This window comes from Protopterus annectens, chromosome 6.part0, assembly GCF_019279795.1.
Source record: "Protopterus annectens isolate FY-2018-M chromosome 6.part0, PAN1.0, whole genome shotgun sequence".
NCBI classification, from domain to species: Eukaryota; Metazoa; Chordata; order Ceratodontiformes; family Protopteridae; genus Protopterus; species Protopterus annectens.
In genome coordinates this window covers 1361578649-1361602885 of record NC_056737.1, presented here as the reverse complement: position 1 = coordinate 1361602885, position 24237 = coordinate 1361578649, and the positions used below count along the sequence as shown (strand labels likewise).

Here is a 24237-nt window from a genome sequence, read left to right as displayed (position 1 = left end):
GGTAATATGGGAACCAGAAGTCAGTTGACCAGACGTATGGGATCTCATTCTGTAATCCAGCACTGAAATGATGTTTTAATACTAGATGGGACAGAAGACTCAGAGCAGAATGTTTTTGAAACCTGACATAGAAGGATCACTCACCTACTTCATCTTGCCTTGCGCTAGTAAGTAACCAGGGAATAGTAATACTTTACATCAGTCACAAAAATATAGTGAGATTAGTTAAGTACTGTTTTTCTGTATCTGTGTGAATCTATTCATCTGTGTTATTCTTAATATTTCCTGTGATTGAAACTTTGTTGTTTATTGTAAATAGATATTTACTATTCATGTTATTTTATTATTTATTATGAAATATATATTAAACTTTTCATTGTGGCTGGTCCTTTACTTAATATTTTAACCTTTGAAAGTACTTATATTTATTTGGTGACACTGTTGCCACTCCCGAAAGCCTTGCTGTTTGGTGAGCATTACCATTTGTATTAATATTAATTTCACTGAATATAAATGCATAGCCTTGAAAGAGCCTAAGAGTAGCTGGCTTATGAGTATCCTGGTGTCAGTAACTACCTTATAGTCTGGGCAGAGGGGCATAGCTAGTAAGTCTGTGCCAGCCTTTCCCAGGTGAGTGTGAAAATCAAATCTCAAAAAAATGTGTCTGTCAGCTATTCAGAGTATAGACACAGAGCACTGGTTTCACAGAAAGGGTGGTGGAGAACTTGGCCTGAGACACTCGGCTGAGGACTCAACTCTATAGCTGTTCCAGTGGGGAGTCTTATTGGGGGCCTGCAGAGAGAGAGGGAAACACAGACCCCGGACTGAGTATGTTCCCTGTGTGCTCTTAAAGGAAATTGTGCTTGGTGCAGAGAGTTGCATCTGGAAATACTGTGTGTATCTATTTTTGTTCCAAGTGAACATCCCCCCTCCAGTGTTAGTGGCAAGGATTCAGGCTCCTTGATTACTGGCCCAGAGAAGGGACGTCACATATTGGTAAGCAGTGGTGGGATATTAACTGAACTTCTGTGGCCTGTAGGTGGTTGTCATAAAGGTGCGTGATCTCTCAGTAGCCACAAAGTAAACATAAAGAGTTTCATTTTCACAACAGTTTAGTTAGGGAATGCAAGCAAAGATCTCAGCAGAGGATTATGGCAAGCTGACAAAGAACCAATTGGCCAAAGTGTGCAAAGACAAAGGACTGGTGCATGCCAACCTGACTAAACAGGAAATGATTTCAGCCTTATTCGCAGCTCAGAACAGCACCCAGGAGGACAACCAATCTGGTGAAGGGAATTTGTAGCCCTCAGAAACAGGACAGTTCACATTTTCCTCAGAGGACTTACAAATCCATCTAGAGTTAAAGAGACTCGAACTGGAGACCAAATGTTCGGAATTAGAATCAGAAGAGATACTGTGGCATTTGGAGAAAGAAAAGGAGAAACAGAAGGAATTAAAATCAGCAGAGAGGCTGTGACATTTGGAGGCTGAAGAAAATGAAAAACAGCACCAACATGAGAGGGAGATGCGGACTCTTTGACAGGAACATGGTGGTAATGGGGAAGGGAATAACTAAACCGCAGAAGCAATGAAAGTCAGTAAATTTCATCCACAGTTTACAGAGTGTGATAATTTTGATAGTTTTATTCCTATATTTGAAAGAGTATATAAACAGTATAATGCTGACCAAGGGCTCTGAGTATGGTTTCTGACACCCTTAATTCATGGTAAAGCTGAAATGGCTGTTTGTAAATTGTCTGATATTGATTGTTTAAACTATGATAAAGTGAAACAATGTTTACTGGAGTGTTTTAAGCTAACACCTGAAGCTTACAGAAAAACATTTTGCGAGCACAGACACAAGGCAGATGAAAGTGTATGTGATTATATTGTTGAGTTAAGCACTTATTTTCATATGTGGGTGAAGGGGTGTCAGGTCACCACATTTGAAGGGCTGGCAGACCTTTTGGTGAGGGAACAAGCCCTTAGCATATTGCCTGAGGACATGAGAATCTGGTTTGCAGACCAGAAGTGTAACTCTGCAGATGAGCTGGGGAGAAAAGGGGATCTCTACTTAGCAAGCAGGGCATCACTGCACATGAAGGAGATACCCAGTGTTGTGCATAGATATAAAGGAAACCCATGGTGGGCAGCCTAAACCATCCCAACAGAGTCCACCAGTAACAGGGGAAGCTACTAGTTTAGGTACATGGCCAGGATAATAGGTTAGATGTTTTAAACGTAACTGGTGGGGCTATGTATCATATAGTTATCCAAGGAAGCAAGGTGGGAAACAAAAGGTGGGGGTACCAGCAAGTGGAAATAACAGTATGCCAGTGGTAAGTTGTCTGAAGACAACAGTGGCACCAAACTATCACTGGAGTTTATATCTTATCTTAGTGGATGGAAAATAGGCCACTGCTAAGAGAGATACATCCTCTGATATAACCTTGTGAAGCCTGCAGTGGTTAAACATGAGCAATACTTCCTTGGGAAGTCCACTCCAGTCAGAGCTTTAGGAGGGATCCCATTTGAAATGCCTTTGGTGAGGGTTCATGTGAATGGGAGAGTGGAAAAGGAAGCAAGCAGGTAAGTGCATTTGAGGATATTCCTGTAGATATCTTGATAGGGAATGATTTTGATAATGCAGTATATTGTGTGCATGCAATTACACACAATCAGGCTTGGAGAGAGGCATGTGGGGCTGGTAGCCTGGGAAGACCCAGTCAGATCCCACACCTGAAGCCAGGCCTGGTGAGGTGGCTATTTCAGAGAGAGAGCTACACTGTAGTAGTGAGCCTAAAGGTGGACCACAGCTACTGATAGGTACTGATTTTCCCTTGGACAGAGTGACTGCAAGGGCAGAGGTGAGTGGTAGTACCGAGGCTGACAGTGAGGTACTTCTGTCAGAGAATACCAGGCTTCCTGTAGAAAGGAAGCTGGGAAAGGTCACAAAGATAGAGTTAAGACAGGCACAGCTCTCGGACCCAACACTATGAGGCTTGAGGGAGGTAGGTATGGAGGCACCTGATTCTCAAGGAAAAGGGGAGTCTGTCTACTGGAACAAAGGGTTACTATATAGAGAGTGGACCCCTTAGGGAGGGCTAGAGGGTGAAGTAATACAACAGTTAGTAGTACCCAGATCCTACCATATGGGAATTCTAGCCATAGCCCATGACCTTCCTTTTGCACGTCATATGGGTATAAAGCATACCAGGAGATGTATTATGCAGAACCTTTATTGGCCTGAGATTGCCAGGGATGTAACAGGGTCCTGCAGGACCTGTGAGCAGTGGCAAAAAGTAGACAAGGCAAGAGACAAGTTCAAAGCTCCTTTGATGCCTTTGCCTGTGACAGAAGAGCCATTTCATGGGGCAGTTATGGATATTGTAGGGCCTCTGAGTACCCCAAGTTCCACAGGGAATAAATATATCCTGGTGGTAGTAGATTATGCTAATAGATACCCTGTGGAAGGCTCTGTTCTTCATTGATGCAGAGAATGTGGCAAATGCATTGTTAGAGATTTTCAGCATGGTAGGTTTCGAGAGAGATATACTGACTGACAGAGATGTCAGTTTCATGTCAGACCTACTGATTTGTCTGTGGGAGCACTGTGGGGTGAAGCACCTAAAGACCACTCCCTACAACTGTCAGACTAATGTTCTTGTGGAAAGGTTAAACTACATACTAAAGACCATGCTATGGGCATTTGCAGACCAGTTTAAGGAGCAGTGGGACAAACATTTGTCCCATCTGCTGTTTGCATACAGAGAGGTACCACAGGAATCCACAGGTTTTTCACCCTTTGAGTTGCTGTATGGGCATACAGTGAGGGTGCCTTTAGATTTGATTTGTGATGAGTGGCAGTTTGAGTGTGAATCCCACAAGGAGTCTATTGTGGCATATGTCCTAAACCTCAGGATAGACCTAGGGAGCTCATGGGCTTGGACCAGAAAAACCTGGCAGGAGCCCAGCAGCAGAAAAACGTCTGGTATGACAGGAATGCTCGAGCCCAAGAGTATGCTGTGGGACAGCAGGTTATGGTGCTCATTCATGTCAGACACAATAAGCTGTAGGCAGCTTGGGAGGGACCCTTCAAAGTGGTAAGGAAGGTCAGTGATGTTAATTACATGGGAGGACTAACTAGGCAGTAGGCAGGGGTACAAATTGTAACATGTTAACATGATGAAGCCTTACCATGACAGGGAGGCCCTTGTGCTAAGTATTTACAGTAGCTGGCGGGAGGAGTTTGAGGGGGATCTATGGCTACATCAAGCCAGCCAGCAAAATGCCAAGTTACTACAGTGGAACCTAGGGTTGCAGGCATATGATCTGACTGTGCAGCACCATAGTAGGGTCAATAATGCCAATGCAGATGGGCTCTCAAGACGGGGTACAGGTTAATGTGTTCTCACACAAGCTCATGTCTCTCAAGCCACATTTCTCCAGGGTCACTTGAGAAAATAGCTTGAGTCTTCGGGGGGGGGGGTGACAATGGGAGGTATTACCAGCTATGCCAGAAGAAGTAGGGCAATTGATGTGTAACATATGCCAGCATAGCTAGCTGGAGTTTCATAAAGAATTATATGTAATTTGTATATTAAACTGATTGGTACTGGTGCTTGTGTTGAAAATGTATTTGTAAAGTTCCTTGTGTTAAAAAATGTACCAACACTGTGTCCTGCTGAACAGAAAAATAAATACACCTGTATGTCAAACTGTATTGTATCCACTGAAATTTATACTGTAACAGAGAATACTGGAAAAGAAGAAGTTAATCTCAGTCTAGCTAATGTTGAAAAATACTTTGAAATTAAATTACCTGGTTTAGGCCACAAAGATTGTATCTTACAGCTCTGATTGCAGCCAGAGACAAAATGTCTGTGGAAAACAAGGACTAGGAATCCTGCTGTGTTGTCCTTAGTAGTTAACTAGTTGCTACCCTGGAAGGGTTAAAGTGTTCAAATGATTTTATGGCTTCTAGATGCTATAACACATTTTTGCAAAGCTCTATCTGTGTGTATGGTAACACATATGTGTGATATTCTGGTTCAATTTCTAGTAAAGTGGGTAGTATGAGAACCGAAAGTCAGATGATCAGATGTATGCGACATCATTCTGTAATCCAGCAATGAAATGATATTCTAGTACTAGATGAGACAGAAGTCTCACAGTAGTCTGAAAATATAGTAAGATAAGTATTGTTTTTCTCTATCTGTGTGAATCTATTCATCTGTGTTAGTTTTAATAGTTCCTGTGAATGAAGCTCTAGTGTTTATCATCAATAGATATTTAACATTTTCATGTTCTTTTATTATTCATTATTAAATATATTTAAACGTTTCATTGTGGTTTGTCCTTTAGAGAATACTTTAACCTTTGAGAGTACTTATATTTATTTGCTGACACTGTGGTTGCTCCTGAAAGCCTTACTGTTTGGTCAACATTACCATTTGTATTAATATTAATTTCACTCAGTATAATTGGGTACGCTTGTAAGAGCCTTAGAGTAGCTGGCTTTAGGGTGTCCTGGTGGCAGTTGCTACCTTATAGCCTAGGCAGAGGAACATAGCTAGTAAATCTGTGCTAGCCTTTCCCAGGTGTGTGTACATGTGTGTGAGTGTGTGTGTGTGTGTGTGTGTGTGTGTGTGTGTGTCTGTGTGTGTGTGTGTGTGTGTGTGTGTGTGTGTGTGTGTGTGTGTGTGTGTGTGTGTGTGTGTGTGTGTGTGTGTGTGTGTGTGTGTGTGTGTGTGTGTGTGTGTGTGTGTGTGTGTGTATGAAAATGAAATCTCAAAGAGTGTGCGTGTCAGCTACTTGGAGCACGGACACATAGTGGGGAGTCTTACTGGGGGCCTTGAGTGAGAGAGAGGGAAACCCAGACCAGGGACTGAGTGTGTTCCCTGTATGCTCTTAAGGGAAATTGTGCTAGTTGCAGAGAGCTACATCTGGAAATACTGTGCGCATCTATTTTTATTCCAAGTGAATGTACCTCTCCAGTGTCAGTAGTGAAGATTCAGGCTCCTTGATTAGTGGTATAGAGGATGGATGTCACAGTCCTCACCAGGTCTCTCTCAGCCCACCCTTCTGTGGTTCAAAAGTTACCTGCCCAATAGGTATCAGTCAGTAAAATGGCACTCCACACTCTCTCCTTATGGCCCAGTCACCACCAGTGTACCACAAGGCTCTACTCTTGGTCCTCTCCTCTTTAACATTTTCAATAATACTTTCTATACTTAAACAGAACAGGCTATCCGAATACAATATGCAGATGATTCCACTCTCATTTGCATGTCTGACAACATGGTACACCTCCAAAAATGTACTCAGGAAGCTTTAGCAGCCACTGCTGAAACATGGCTTTGTATCTTACAACTCATGCTTATTCCAAAAATGACCAAAATAATACTTTTTTCCCTTAAATCCCACTCTCATGAAAAAAACAAAATTTAAAGTACTCTCTCTTGATAATACAACCATTGAAGTCACTTCTCATAACAACTATTTGGGGTGATTGTGGATGATAATCATAAATTCGACCTGCATATACAAAACTGCATAAGAAAAACTAGGGATGCTTTAGAGAGCCAAAATTTTTCTCACAGATGCAAATAAAACTACACTTGCCAGTACTTATCACCTCCCCACTCTTCTTTATGGTGCTCCCATCCTTACTAACATTCCGGTTTCAAAAAATTAAAACTTGAACAATGCTATCACAAAGTTGCCGCACATACCCTTTCAGAAACCACCACTGAAAAGCCTAAATTGGTTAGTGAAAATCATTAGTGTCACATCAACTAATATACATACAACTTTTTGACACCTATAAAATTATCCAGCGTCCAGCTGCCTGTCGAGCACTAAAAAACCTTCAACACAACTATGTTCCCTGTCCGTCACTGTGATACAGTAACCAAAAACTCCTGCCCATCTATAAACGTAGAAAATCTGCTGGGCAATGTCTAACTCATACAAGGCTGCTAAGGCCTGGAACTCCTTACCTGTACCCATCAGGTCTATACCCTCCCTCCTACCTCTCAAAACCTCTGTGAAAGAATTCCTAGCTAAATTCTGTTTCTGTTCTTGCTCAAAACCAAAATAACCTACATCCCTAAATGTGAACAACTACCTTTTCATTCCTTATACCTCCTTACTCTCCCGTCTTCACTTACTTCCTTACTGCTATTTAATTCTCTTCTCTAACTTTCTAAATATACCATAAGCCTGTTTTTCCCTGACTTCCTATTGCAATTCCTATTTGTATTATACTAGCTTCTCTTTAAGTTCTCTACAAACTGTATAAAACTTCTAAATATTAAATGATTGTCATATACCTTGTATTGATTCTTAACTATTTTTTAGTATGGTTAATCTATTATAATTATTTAAACTGCGGATGTTTTTGATTTTTTTAATATTGAAAAATTATTGCTCTTAAAATGTTTTGCAATATTTTGTAGCGTTTCTTTCCAGGCCTTTACTGAAAATGGGCTTCTACCTAGTCAGAGTTTTCCGGAAATCAAATGTCTATAAATGAGTAAATGTGTGTCCCTGACTACTGGCTCACCTCTTAGGGGTGTGTTTTTAATATGATAGTTACTAGGGGCGGATGACTTCCCAAAGGATACTACTATGCATTTATTGGCATTTAGTTTTAGTCCATGGCTCTGACACCAATTATTTGTCTGTTAGCCCTTCCTGGAGAACATTTGTGTCAGTGGGGGATTCAATGACCACTAACTTACAATCATCTGCAAATGTAATCAGCTAGAGGCCATTGACATTGTAATAAATGCCAAAAAGGAGCAGTCCCAGGACTGATCCCCGAGGCACTCTGCTTGTGAATGGCCTCTTTGTAGAAGGGGGCTCTCCAGTTTTAACTTCCTGGGTACTATCTGTGAGCTAGCTGGCTATCCACTAGGTGACATAATGGTTTGTACATAACCTCTTGAGTATGTCAATGACGCCCATGTACGGTATTGTGTTAAATGCCTTGGCTAGGTCAAGGTAGGTAATGTGAAACATTTTGCCCTCATCCATTGCTTTGGTCCACCAGACTGAGTAGGCATGACCTGCTCTTGACAAACCCAAACTGGGTTGGGTCTAGTGTCTGGAAAAAAAAAACAAGACATACAAGTACTCACAAAAAAAAAAAAACAGTTACTATTATCCTCTCCTGCAAACAGCGAGGACTAGCAGCATTATATGGGCAAACCCTATTGATTCTGTCATACATAATTACTGAAGTCTCATGCCTGCAGCTACACCACCAGCACAACACAAACAAAGCAGCCTAATTACTACTCAAATGATAAACTATACTTGCTCCCTGTACAAAAGTGTCACTGGACAGAAGAATAGTGTTGCATTCCTCAACAAACATATTGCTAATGGGATCCACCATGACAAACAAGACTGGAATTCTTTACAAGGATAATAACTGAGTTAAACTCATCAAAAGTTGCACCTACCAAAACTATGGGTGCAATCGCTGTAATTATTTTTCTCTACAGGGGAGCAAGTCTCCTTGTAGCCCCATGTAGAGAACTTTGCTCCCCATATGCATGCATATATAACATATATATGTATATATATATATATATATATATATATATATATATATATATATATATATATATATATATATATATATATATATACACACACACATACACACACACACACACACACACACACACACATACAGATATATATGTATGTGTGTGTGTGTGTGTGTGTGTGTGTGTGTGTGTGTGTGTGTGTGTGTGTGTGTATATATATATATATATATACATATATATATATATATATATATATATATATATATATATATATATATATATATATATACATATATATATATATATATATATATATATATATATATATATGGGTTCAATTTATAAACCAGAAATTTAAGGAAATATCGAATTTCAGAATCTCGAGATCATAAAGCCAAAATCTTAAAATCCCGAAACCCCAGAAGCACAAATGTCAAAATCGTGACTCCTACACTAACCATACACCACACCCATACACATACACACACCTTTCCCCCACACACAAACACACAAACCTACACTATGTACAAGCAGGGGGGCAAGCTGTATATGTTGCCTATTGTGTCAGTTGTTTTAAATTCTATATAGGTAAGACCAATAGATGGCTCAGGGAAAGGATTAAGGATCACTTGTACTGTTTAAAGAGGGGATGATTATAGTGCAATAGTGAAACATAGTCTTGTAGAAGGGGAAGTGCACACTTTTTTATTCCAGGTGGTACATATGCAAATGGAGAACAAAAGGTTGGGTGATATGGTGAATGACACTGAAAATGCTGAGCTTCAGTGGATTTTGAGAATGGGGGCACATCGTGGGTCTGGTTTGAATGACTGTGTCACTCTCAAGCCTGCTTTTAAAGCTAGGAAGCTTAGGAAGTAGTATGAATAATGGGTTTAGTGTATGTCTTTTTAAATCATTGTATGTTTCTTTAAATCACTGTTTTTTAATTGATTCTTAATTAACTAATTAACTAAACGTTTTGGAGGGAATTTACTGTTTTAGGTTTGGTAGGTGCTAGTAATGATTTATTATATAAGATGTTATTGGTGTCATTTTTATCTGATGAAGTAATGTGTAACATTACAAAAGCGCTTACATTAAACGGTTCTGGATTTTACTAACGTCCTTTGGATTTATTATTCTTGTTTTCTGCCACTAGGTTTTTTGCTTATATATATATATATATATATATATATATATATATATATATATACTGATAATGACCAAATGATCCAAATATTGACATTTAGACATTCTTGGAATCAACCACATTAGGTTGGCTCTGCAAATGTTGAAGCACTGCAATGCTTGTGCCAAGCAAAACTCTTGGTGCTAGAAAATCAAACTTTAAAAACTGGCTTATAACATCATTTTTTGTGAGGAAGGGGGCAAGAACCCTTCACCCCCCACACCCTCTGCTAATTATATATACTAACTCCGAGATCACAAAAACTCAGCAAAAGGGCATATTTCCCAAACCCAAGTGCTGTGCAACATCGTACACTTGATGAACATCTGTGTAGTCAAATTAAATTTTGTCAGCTAAACAGATGCAACCAAAGGGGCATTCAAAGACTATTATGGATGGTGCAGTGGTGCAGCGGTAGAATTATCACCTCACAGCAAGAGGTTCTCCAGTTCGCTTCTCGGCAGGGGTGCCTTCTGAGGGGACTCTACCTGTCTTCCCTGCGTTCATGTGGGTTTCCTCCGGGTGGTCCGGGTTCCTCCCATGTTACAAAGACATGCTTCTGGAACATTTCTCCCTGGGTCTCCGCTGAAAATTGGCCTCATTCCAGGTTGAACTTTCCGGGCAAACAAATGTTAAATAAATAAATATTTATATATACACATATATTAAAATATTTCCAAACTTGAAGCTTCGATAAGTTTGACTTGTCCAGTATCCCTATGGGAAGTCTATGCTCAACTACTTGTAGATCTTCCCTGTTAAAGCATATGTTGTACAAAGCACTTTTTGCACATTTGTTACATAATATGAGACACAAGACTCTTGAACAAAATTGGGAACAACAAGGTGACCCTAAAGTCCACACTACATTACATGTACCACAGGTCCATGTCTATATGTGCACAAAATAAAACAATTAATGTTCATGCAAATTTCATGCACTAGTGCTACATATTCTCAACCTGTGAATAAGCCAAATGAAAAAAAAAAATAACCCATCTGTAAAAATCTGGATGGGTATTGATCACACTGGATGCTGCAAACTACAGGTGCACTACTGCTGTAATTTAATTGTTCAAGACAAAAGCAACTCTACTGTGCTACTACAGTTTACCAATATAATAAACCGACCTACAAAAGATGTTCTGCTTGTGTCCACCATGTTCTTAGACTTGTCAAAGGCATTTGATACTGTCTTGCATCACCAACTGCTCATTTGACTCTCCTGAATAGAACTTTCACAATACTCCTTGTTATGATTCTATCTGGAAGGCAATAAGACTTTAAATGGCAACAAACCTTCTCATCCTTTCAACCATTTACTACAGGTGTCCCTCAGGGACTATCCTGGGTTTTCTACTATTTAACATATTTATTAATGACATCCACATCTCCTCTCACCATTTTAGTTTAGCTCAGTATGCAGAGCACTCAACATTAATATGTGCAGCCTCAACAATAAATACACTCTAAGAAATTACCCACAAATCCTTCTCCTCTGTAGAAACATGGCTCAAAGAATCAAACCTCCTACTTAACCCCAAGTAATCTAAGTTAATGCTTTTCACCTCAAAAAGTTGCCAAAATCAAAAGCAATCTTTTACTATAAAGTCAGCAAATACTGTCACTGAAACTGTAACTCACAATAAACTTCTAGGTGTTATAATGGATGCTAGTTTAAAATATGACCACCATATATTGCATACCATTAAATCTACACACCAGAAACTAGACTCCCTGTATAGGATCAATTGATTCCTTACAGAAACTGCAATAAAAACTCTAGCTACCACCTTCTTATTGCCAACTATCTTATACGCCGCTCCAAAGACATAAACAATACTCAAAGAAAGAAACTTGCCTCCTACCACAATAAAATAACTACATTTGCCACTGGTCTCCTTCATAGGACTCACCGTTGTCTTAGCTTAGAAATTAAACTGTCTTGAACTGCACAACTGTCCAACATATTCAGAACTGGTTACAGCACACAAACGTATTCATCATCCAGAAAAATGCCCTGCACTACAAAACTTATTACTACCCTACTGTCCAGCAAGAGACCTCCATTCTAGTAACAAATTCTTATTACTTACAAATAAGTCAAATAATGCTGCAGGAGACTTGCTCTACTCCCAATACATTGCTAAACTCTGGAATAGTATCCCCACAGAAATAAAATTCTTCTACAAACTCAATAGTTTTAAACCACTGCTTAAACAACATCTTAACCAATCCTGGTCCTGCACATGCTCATCGCAAGGTTATAACTTTGTCTTCACCATATGATACTCTCAAAATACATACTCTCAATCTCTCAACAAAATGACAAAACGATTTTTATACATAACTGCTGCCTGTACAAGCCACTATGTTGCACATCTGCTTTTTCTTTAGTAATGTCCACCTCTGTAAAATCTTAGAATGTAGATGTATAAATTTAACTACTGTTTGTGTATAAATGTAAATAGAAATGCAATTACTGTTTGATTATCAATGTAAATAGAAATGTAACTACTTTCTGCTTGACTGGAACTTAGTATAATGCAATATAAGCAAATGGAGCTTTTCTTCCCAAGCCTCCACTGAAAAATGGGTATCACCCAGTCAGACTTTCCTGGTAAACAAAGACAACTAAATAAATAAATAAAATAAAGACGACATCCTAACCAAAAATATAATTTTAAAGGATATTTTGCAAAAATTCTGGAGAGTAGCACAGTGGCCAGTGACACAGTGGGTAGCACTGTCACGTCATAGCAAGATGTTCTGCAGTTGGATTCTTGGCTGGGGTGCCTTCCATGTAGAGTCTGCATGTCCCTCTTGGTATTCACATGGGTTTTCTTTGGGCAGTCTGTTTTCTTCCCACATTCCATAGGCAAACAGTAGGTGGAGTGGACAGACTAAATTGGTCACTGGTGTGAGTCTGCACATGCATGTGTGTGAGGCATGGAATAACAACCACTGCAGGGCTAGGCACACAGCGGTGTGAACAGTGACTCTATATGATGGTCAGTGTTGATGTGAGAGCCCGACCCCATGTGCACAAAATGGGAGAAATGGGGTTATGGATGGATGGATTTTGTAACATTTGTAAGATACTGGGCTGTGAAGTTTTGCAAAGAGTTATAAACACTGCTTTCTCTTTTGCTATTTTGTCCTCCAGTGACATTCAGATCATCAGCACACCCTAGGGCACCTATGTCCCCTATGTCCTTCAGGGTCTGGCTTCCCATCCAAAGACCAAGGCTGTCCATGTTTAACAGCCGACTCAAAGTGTCCCCAATTGGGTAGTGGGAGGAACTAGACTATAATCTTGGTATAACATCCTACTCAGCAATTCATCAGAATATTGCTGTCTGCTCTACCACCACAACCTTGTGGGGGCATGCTGCATGCATTCCTTCAATGGGGACAGCAATGCCAAGCCTAGTGCACATGCCTGCTTCTATGCGTATGCACTCCTGGCTACAGGAGACATTTTTTGGTACATCCAAGCACATTTTGGGTGAAATTTCTTGGCCTCTGCTATGAGTTACTGGTGCACTGAAGTGAAATGCCTTACTCCTCAAAAGGGGAAATCAATATTAGCTACTTACAGCCACTCAGCGTGATTAGGTCCTTGAGCATCAGAACTGCAGTAATTACTTGTGCATTGTCTGGTCACACTCATCTTTAAATGTCTTTGTCATGCAGCTGCAGGAAAAGCTGTAAAAACTACACAACTTTGCCATTACTGATTAATTCCTCAGCTATTTCCAAATAGTTCCTTGTGACAGAATGTGCTGTCATATACAGACACCAGTTTCTGATGCATAAAATAAACCATCTACTAACCAGTTATATGGGAGTGGTATACTAAAACTGTACCTTGTATTCAAAACCTCTCAACAGAGGAAGTGACCTCAGAAGCAAGCCATTTGCTCAGTAGCCTCTGAGGTACGCATGGCATGCCTCTAGCTGGTTGATGCAGGAAGAAAAATGTCCAAACATTAATCCAGCTGAAAAGAGTACCAAAATCTGTACCTATTCAAAGACGTAAGGGGAATGGCCTAATAGCTGGGTGTTGTATTAATTAAGAAAGAATGGATAATAATTTAAGCCAAGGTCTTATTAACAAACAACTACACCATTTTTTGAAGGTTACAAAACCCTTCATACCCAATATGTTTGAGATCCCCAAGGTTCATAAGGATGTCAGAAACCCACCCCTTAGATCTACTGTCACCTCCGAGGATCCAAAAACACAGCCCCTGGCAATATTTGTGGACACAAAATTAAAACCGTACCAATGCAAATACCCACATATTCTTATAGATCCGTGGGATTTTTTACATAAGATAGGATGTTTAGAGTTTAAATCTGAATTTATTTTTGTGACAGTGGACGTCAAGTATTTATTTTCTGTTATTCCACACCAAAACGGCCTAGAATGGTTCGAACACATATTGATAGTTTGGATTTCTATCTTCAGCTGATTTTAGGTTGGTACTTGAAAATATGGAGCTGGTGCGCAAAAATATTTTTTTGATTTTTCAGGGGGAGCTGTACCACCGACTAGATGGGGTTGCCATGGGTTCATCCTGTGCCCCCATATTTGCTAATATTGTTATGTTACATTGGGAAATCCATCATGTATTTGATTCCATGTATAAAGATTATATTTCTAGGTACTTTCGTTTTTTGGATGATATTTTTATTGTGAGGAAGGGACCGCTTGAGATGATTCCCAATTTTATTGAATTCTTGAATTCCACCACAGAATTTCTAAGTTTTACCCATGCAATAGGATTGAATAAAATTAATTACTTGGACGTCTGCATAGAAAAAGACTTGGATAACAACAGATTTACATCTAAGGTTTATAAGAAAAGGTGTTTCTCCAACTCTTACCTACACTACTAAAGTAGTCATCCCTATTCTCAGAAATGTAATATTGTGAAGGGACAGATGGTAAGAGTTGCAAGGATGACATCTAATAAGGATGATTTATACAGGAGTTAGATTATGTTCATTCCCTTTTTAGAAAGAGGGTACCTGGATGAATTGATTAGACCCATTAAAGAACAAGTGTTATAAGGATGGGGAAATTTGTATATACCCTTACTCTATGGGGAACCTATAATAAAAGAACAGGGTTTGGTGACAGGGACATCATCTGTTACACCTTATCTAGTAATGACCTTTGACCAAGACACATGGTGGATAAAGAAAACCATAAATAGAGTATAGGGTATGTTTCAAAGAATGCCCAGTAGGTTAGACAAATTTTGAGGTACAGTTATAAGAGAAAATATAGTCTTAAGGAAATATTGGAAAAGAAGAAGAGTGGTACCATCAATGGGACAATAGCTAAAATGGGGGCACATAAGTGTGGAAGAGGTTCCCAATGACCTTTATGGCTAACTGTAAGAGTTTAGAAATACCAAGTATACCTTCTAGCCTTAAGACTTTGATGTACAACAGCTGTTATTCAACAGGGGTGGTCTGCAAATATTGCTGGGCATATTACGTTGGTAAAACCGAACGTACTTTGAGACACCGTGTGTACAAACATAATTATGACATCAATAGAAAAAGAGAAACCGATGCTCTGTATAGGCACAGTGTGGTGTGCACACAGGCAGATTTTAAGTTTTGGGTCCTGGAAAATGTGGTTCGTAGTAATAGGGGTGGGGATTGGGAGAATATGTTAGAATATAGAGAAATGATATGACAGTTAAAACTGGATGCCTGTATCCCACCCCGTATGAATGATCATATTTCACTTCTTCCTGCCTTAAAAATGAAGGCATCTAAGCCTAGAAGGGCTAAAAACTAAATTATGTATACACATTCATTACTATGCCTATTGTAAAACCATGTAAACTTTTTATGGCTGTTTCCTATATGTTTTAATGGATGTTTTTTTGTTTGTTTTCCATTATGAGTAGTTTTAAGGTTTGAACAAGATCTTTCATATGTATTTATATCTTGATATACACTGAAAACAAAAGTATTAAAAGTACAGAAACTGTTTTTTTTTAAAAAAACTGTCTTATACAGCGAGTACTGTTTAAATAACTTTACTAATAATAATGTTTTTTTAATTCTAGTTCACTGGCACCATTTGCATAATTAATTAGTTAATTAATGTTTTATCCAATGGAAGATGAGTAATGTACTATAAAAATGGGTATAGAGAAAGATTTTGTTTATTCTGATGAAGTCTTCTGTAAGATGATGAAAACGCTTAATCTGTTGGTTTAATATTAGAACTATTTGTATTGTTTTTATTGCTTGCCTTACTCTGGTGTCTACTTGCTGGAGGAATTACACTTCAATTTTTATCCATGTGAACTGGTGTTTCTGCTGACACTATAGTGCAAGTCAATTGTTGAGGACGGGCAGCCTTTATAGGAGATCTGTGTGACTGGTTTGTGCTTTTGGAGTTTTGTAACCAGTGTTTTCTTGGATTACTAGTTGTACTAATTAAGAAACTAATCAAAATGACTAAAATGTGGCTAATTATTATCCTGACAAGAAAAATGCATATTGTGTACACATGACAAAAGTAAGCATATTTCTGATAGCTACAACAGGCAAAACATAACTTAGTATAGTGATTTGCTACATAAGTGAGTTCACACACAGGTTGTCTGAATGGTGTATTTCACTATGCCTGTGCCCAGTCAATGGACAGGTCTGCATGTTATATTATATAGAGCCCCGCTGAAATCCGAGCTGATGCCCGTTTGTTTTGTAAGAGCTTTACACAGTTTGAGTATGGGTCTTTTTGATGAAAATCAAGCCACAAGTTAAGTCATATGCCAGAGCTCTTTAATGTAGTTTGCACAGGCAGAAAGCCAATTGTGCTTGAAGAAATACACCAGTGCCAAGTGTGAGGATGATATCCTTTAATGATTCCCACACTATGTTCATGGCCAGCAAGGATCACACACTTACATTTTTTCTACATATGTACATAAAAAGGTATTATGTGTAAAACATTTAACTGTACTGCTCAGGAAGGAAGCTAGTGTTTTTTTTGTATACTGTCCTAGTCTTTTCTAAGGACATCAAAGTTAATGCATTTTACTTGAACCGAAAATGTCTTGTTCGATTCTCAGCTAAAGCGTCTTCGGTGTGGAGACATGCGTGAATGGGCGTAACTTCATTGAAGGTTGTGCGTCAGGGCTGGCAACTCGGTACGTAAAAATCTACTGACAATCATTAGCGGACCGGAGTTCCGCTGTGGCGACCCCTAACCGGGAAAAGCTGAAATATACAACTGGAACCAAAAATGTCTACTTTTTAATGGTGTCTTGCCTCTTGTATACATCATACTGAATTGCTTTAACTATAAATAACATTTTCCACATATATTGATTGTATGAAAGTGCCTTCTGCTACATGAATTAGCTGCACTGCTCATTGTCTAAGAAATGTGTTTCACAAATTAAGTGCTACTAAACTTAACTAATTGAATAATTAAGGCAATGACATTTTAAGACTACTTAATCAGAAAGCCTGTCATCTGTCCTGTAAGAAAAAGTTATGACTGTGTGTGTGTAAATACTTAAGTGCCCCAAGATTAACAAACAACTATCTGGGCCTAAAGGGGTTATGGTGCCATCAACTCAAGCATATGTCAGGGGATCACCTTGCCTCTTAAATATACCAGACTTACCTGCACAGCTGGCAATGTGGAAACAGGATATGGAACTTCCTGTGTTAGTGCTAGTGATGTTTATCTACTACAAATGCAATTTCAGGAGTTCCCTTTAAACTCCATTGAATGCTTAAAGTCTATGCCCCACTGAAACATCTCAGGCATAACACTTTAGTATTCTTTATATATGTATTTTGCTTATTAAACAAATGTTAGACTCTAGGCGTATGTAATGCAATGTTGCCTCTGATTCCCACAACACCAGCCTTAATTACACAACTGAACACATGCTATACAAAACACAAAACTGTAGAAACCTCCTCTAATTGTTGCTCACAAACACAAGCTGGTGTCATTTCAATTCTTTATTTCATAAGCACAGCCAAACAGTCATTGACATTTTACCAGTGTTGGATTATGGGCCTTTTGGGGCTGGAGCTGAAAATTATAAGGGGCCTATTTATTTAGCATGATAATAACACAGGATTTCAGACTAAACTGGGAGTAGAAGCATCAGGGCCCATTTTGGAGATATGGACCTTGAACTGCAGCTCCATCAGCCCCCTTGTTTAGCGGGCCCCACACTGGCCTACTGCCCACTAAACAGGCTATGTACTCTCCTTCTGCCCCCATGCCAACAAGCTACGACACAGAATATCACACCCTCCAGCATCCAATCATAATGATGAAACAAATACTTCTTCCCATAACTACAGCTGCTGCTGTTTGAAAAAAAAAACTGAGTAGATCACAGAATGGAAGATTCTCTCAGGATGGTGCTGGAGGGATGGTGGTAGGTGCACCATTTTGTTATGACATTGTTATCAGTCTATGCCATGCTGCATCACAATTTGCACAGTTAGGATGACATAAGGAACTTGCATACTGGAATACAGAAATTTATAAGCATGAAAAATAAAATAATGCTTATAGCACTGTTTAAGGTCTACCCTCCAATTAACTGTGTTTCTGTAGCCATACTGAAAAGGCCACAATGGAGACAGTCTCTTACAAAAGAAATGTTGCATAGGATTACAATATTGCAGAAGGCAAGTCCAGGTAACTAAGCCATTATTAAAACATTATTTCAATTCAGCCAGATAATACACAACAGTACATATTCACATGTGCGTGTGTGTGTGTGTGTGTGTGTGTGTGTGTGTGTGTGTGTGTGTGTGTGTGTGTGTGTGTGTGTGTGTGTGTGTGTGTGTGTGTGATTGACAGAGAGGCAGACAGTATTTAAGGAACATGCATAAGAAACTAAATTAGTTACCCACCTGCTCTGATGTTTTATAAAACGCCACTGATGCATTGACCAGCTTTAGCCTGTCTTCCATTTTCAACATGAGTTGCTGCCAGTGTACGGCCACCTTTTCAGCACAGTCTCGGATGGCGTCGGGGTCATAGTGTCCAGCCTGGAGCATCACCTCTGCCTTCTGCTCTACTTGCAGGGCGCTCTGGTGCGTTTTCTGTAAGGAAGTGGCATGAAAGAGGGACTGTGCGCAGGGAGGAAACAGAGGTTTGTACAGAAGCGCCAGGCATATGGTGGAAAAGGGTTGAGGTGTGAGTATGGAAATGTCAGAAAGTTAAATACATTTCAAAAATAACTCTACATCTGATTAACTAAACTGAATACAAATTATGAGAAAACCCTTAAAAACTGCCAGAAAAATGAAAACATAATTACAGGATATAATACCCACTCAAGTTTCCTGGCTGCAAATGAGTCATTCAGAGGAAATATTACTACCATTCAAAAAGTAATGATACAATTTCCATAATAAACGACAAAATATATTTCAGACTCATACTCTGTTTCCAGCCAAAAACTATTAAAAAAAAAACGTTTTGTATCAGCAGAAGCCAGGTAGACAAAATCCCAAATAAATTTGAATTTCACATCTTTTACTTTCAAAGCAAACGAAAAAAAGGAAGTTATATGTTTATTGGTTATATTTTTAGTACAACAAAGAATTAGGGGGTCATTGCTGATAACATTATGGCTTGCCGCTATGAAAGTTATTCCGAAACCAATTAGCCGAGTATTTTTTGACCAGGAGGAAAAGATATGCAATAAAAAATTTAGCTCAAGGAGCATGGGTATCAATTTACATGCAAACATGTATATAAGTAAGAAATATTCCTGAAATTTAGTTTTGTAAAAAAATAATGCAATATTCTATATTGGAGCAAAACAGATAAACTTCAGGAAAACAGAAAAATCACTATAATATGGCAACACAGGACTCGAGTCTGCGTGATGAAGAAAATGTATGAGAATGTGCAGCAAACAGAAAGACACAGGATGCTTATTGACAACAGAAGTAACATGCAAGTGACTAATTTCATCTTTCAGATACATTGTCCTGTAGTTTTTACTGGGTTTAATAATTTATTATTTTACACTGGCTAAATATATTCAAAACGAGCAAAGTATGGACCTGTACATATGTGCTGTAGCTGTACCTTATTACCTGATAAAGACAATAGCCTTTTCAAAAGTTACCTGCATAGCTTACTATGCCAGAACTGTACAAAGTCCGTCTAAGGAGGCCACATAGAAAACATGTTACTGGCCTACAGGGGAACCACATAAGAAAATTCTTTAATTCTGATTCACTGACGTGTAGTTCTGTTGTGTCTTTACTGGATCGCCACACACCATAATTTCACAGAAAAAGAAAAAAGAAAGACAGAGACAGAAAGAAAGACAGAAATTTTGCCTTCACTGCTAAGTGGAATCTGACACACTGATGGGTTAATAAAGCCAACTCATGAAGGTGAGGTATCTCCTGCATTAACAGTTATGAAGCTAGCCCCCACCATCCGATATGTAACATTTCATTATGTCTTATTCCTTAACTAATCATTAGACATTACAACCACAATTTCATACTGAAAGTGTGAATAAATGATTGTGTTAGTGAACACCAGACTGACATCAGTGAGTAGCTGTCATAGGTATCATAGAGTTCACAGAACAATTCCATTGAAAATGGACTCAAAATATAAGTATGCAAAACTGCATAAACTGCTTTTATTTTCCTAAGATGGAAATTGACACAACTTTATTTCAGGATCCTGCAGATTTAGAGTTTACTATATTTGTTAGTACAAGAGCGTTGGGTGCAGCCCCCATGTACAGTCTGCAGGAAGAAAAAAAAAAACTCCACCTACACCCAGAAACCAGGAAATATATAATGTGCAGATTTCTTATAGGTATGATACTCTCAAGCAATAGTAATGGCTTACATGAATCTGAAGCCACCAATGATAGAAGAGAACCTCCAAGAATAGATAAGTAAGCAGAGGAAATTACAACACAGCTGTCTAGGTTTAGATGAAATGAGGTGGATGGGAGATGAGTTAACACTCAAACACACCTTTTCATGCCAGTCATCAGCATCGTTTTGGGCAGTATTACAAGCACTGCTTGATACCGCTTTGCAACATTTTCAGAGACGGGTAACAGAACGCATACATACAAACTACACTTAGATTGTGACTCCAGCTGTAACCATTTACAAGCATCTATAAGATGACATTCTTGGGGCCATTTTAGCTTCATCAATACAGGGAGATTTTTGCTGGCGTACATACAGTGGAATAAACTATCACTTTTAATTAGAAGTACATATGATTTTAGTTGAAGTATTGCCAAATCGATATAAATGTGTTTTGGATTTATTGCACTTCTTGTTCTGAACTAAGTTCATCTAACCACACTTGGTACAACTTGATTTTTTTGGAAATCTGAAGAGTGGCATGATATAAGACCAGTGGAAACCTTTATATTCTACATCCATAAATAACTTAATAACTCAAACGCTGTCTGATATTTCTTATTAACGATTAGGGATTTATATGGATATTATAGTATATGGACTCAAATCAGTTGATTGAATCCATTAATACAGAAGTCATTAATACTGAATCAAAAATGCAGAAAAAAACACACCATAGAGTAACCTAGGAAATGAAAGTGTTTCTTTAGGAATGAAAGTTCCCCTGCACAATCCTTCACCCATTACATTAAATATACTAACTCCATGTTGGTACGGCTGTAGAGTAAGATCAAACACCTTCTAACAGTTATCCCATGACCACACCTGCAACACTTCACTGCAAAAACATGGATATCTGCTCATTTCCCATGGCCATGTGACCACAAAGTTAATAAGCAAGGGGGTACAGGAAGCTGTCCTTTGGCAAAATACTATTTTATTGCCAATTATTCAGTATGTTTGTGGATTTTTACTGTTTAAAAAAATGGTTTGCTTCTTAATCAATTCAGTCAGCTGTCACGAATCCTGGATACACACAGCAGATAAGCTGTTGCTAGGATTCTAGCTGTATAGAATGTTGATCACACTTATGCGGGAAATGGCCACATGCAGGCTGGCACAGACTACTACAGATTCATACTCCCATATTTTGATACAGTGCAGTGAGCTCAAATGTGCAACAGAAAATGTACCCGAATGACTGCATAGTGACATGCAAATAAAGCTGGTTACTCCTATTGTACGTGACAGAGTCATGATTCATTGCTGTTAATGTGAGAAACTGCATACCATTGTGCACCTGCAAGTAAAAGAGAAGAGCATGCCAAAAAATTCAGAGAAGCAGATGCTGAGAAAGCTTGGACTAGCATACTGGTTACCCAGTAGCATACTGTATTTCTCAGTACCATAGCTTGCAACAGGTTTGCAAGAGATGGCATTCAGTGCCAAAGGAAACATTATCATCAGCAGGTGACATGCCATCATTTCATCAGTTTGAAGATAACAGACTACTTTACAGTGATAACAGATTAGTTCTGGTTGCCATGTACTGCCCACACAGAATCTATAAGAATAAAAGGCCTTCCCATAGCTGTGAAGACAAGGCTATAATAGCTTTTTATACTCTACCTGTTAGAGATATTTCAGAGAAAAAATGTGGTCACATTACCTTTTCATTGACTCCCATGTCTAGAGTACTCTTCAAGTTCCCTGACAATGCTTCTACAGGGGAAGGAACATACATGGTTTCCCTAGCATCATGTGTGTGCCTTCTATGAGATCACATACCTCCCAAGCTACTGATTGCTTTAGACTGCACACATATAACAATAAAGGCTCCTCGTGGTTCACAGTCACAAAGGTTTGTGAACCGGAAGGAGTGCCAGTCCATGAACTGCTAGGTAATGTGTCATGTGTGGCATCATAAGCAACGTGTCCATGTACCGCCAAAGTAGTTCACCCATATGGGACACATCTCAGCTATACTAGCACTTACTGCAGACTGACTTTCCGCAGGGCCATCTGGTGGGTCAATACAGGCACTATGGCAAAAGTTATGTACACAGCTACATTTATAGTGTGTCCTGATATATCAAATCCCCCCTCCCCACACACACTCACACATAAATACATACAAATGGATATTTTATTATAGATGACACTGGATACCATTTGGAGCCCTGACTTTTAACACGGATACAGAACCCATGAACCATGGCCAAACTCTGGTATAACAAGCATACTTAGAAACCTGAAAAGTCACAGACTGTTTGGCCCGCTCAAGGCCAATTTTTGTTGTCTCAACAAGTTCATAGGTTCACAGGTGTTTACTAAGCTAATGAAAATAAGGGCCTTTTTAAACCTAGCCATGCATCCCGAATCTCTGACAAGTTTTGACACCCTTGATAAGTATAAGCATGGGCCTGGGAGATGAAATTTACAGCTTACCTGCTTGCATTACAGACATAGGTATCAGACCAGGGATGAATTTCCGGTTTCCCATTCAGTTGTCCAAGTTGCACTTGAATTGGGTGAGGGAGGAACTCTGTTTCACATGGATAGGGAGACTATTCCATAGATGGAGTAGTCTCTGGTATACATACCTAACTCTCCAGGAGGTCTTATTTATATCACAGGCAAGGTTTAAGTCTTTAGAACAAGTAATTCTGGTACTGTTTGTTTTGTGGATATGCAGGATGTCTGGGAGGGATACCAATTTGTTTCATCTCCTAAGCCCCTGCTTACATTACCAGGGGTACCAGAACTTATTAGAGATTTGGGACACATAGTTAGGTTTAAAAATGCCCCAATGCTCATTAGCCTAGTACGCAACTATGAATCTATGACCCTACTGCAGGCTGCATGTTGCATGCTACATAATATACTGATGGGGAGACTGGCTTGACAACTCTGATACAGTGGTATGATCAGAACAATCAAACACAAAGACACACACACACACACACACACACACACACACACACACACACACACACACACACACACACACACACACACACACACACACACACACACACACACACACACACACACGTACGCACACACGCGCGCGCACACACACTCACACACACACACACACACACACACACACACACACACACACACACACACACACACACACACACACACACACACATGTAACTACACATCATAGAGGGTTAGGAGCTGCTAACATACTTTATCTTATAGGGAGCTTTTGATTAGCTCGGTTAACACTTGCTTACTACTTGACTGAAAAAGTCAGTCATTTAAGAAGACAGTGCTCAAAGACTACCCCTGTAAAATGTCAGTTGTAGTGGGCTAACCAAGTTAACAAGTCAAAAAAATAAGAAACGTATGCATGCAGACACCTGCACATGCAAACACAAATCCAACAATGGACTTGCCTGGAGTGACACAATCAAAAAACAAGATCTAACACTTTTATTCTGAAATTAACTGAGGTGGATGAAACTACTGCAATAAAAGGTTCAGATGATTTTCAGATTTGGTCATGGACATAAAATAGTTAGGGCTGAAGCAAACAGTTCA

General features: G+C 39.1%; 1 protein-coding gene across 3 annotated transcripts in view; it reads right to left on the bottom strand.

Moving 5' to 3' along the window:
* Positions 1 to 24237, bottom strand: part of KALRN (kalirin RhoGEF kinase) — a 4346166-nt gene that overhangs the window by 1598922 nt on the left and 2723007 nt on the right. For all 3 annotated transcript variants that reach the window (XM_044074926.1, XM_044074921.1, XM_044074920.1), the window contains exon 17: positions 18679 to 18897. In XM_044074926.1, the coding sequence (XP_043930861.1) occupies positions 18679 to 18897 (219 nt within the window). The remainder of the gene's footprint in view (positions 1 to 18678; positions 18898 to 24237) is intronic.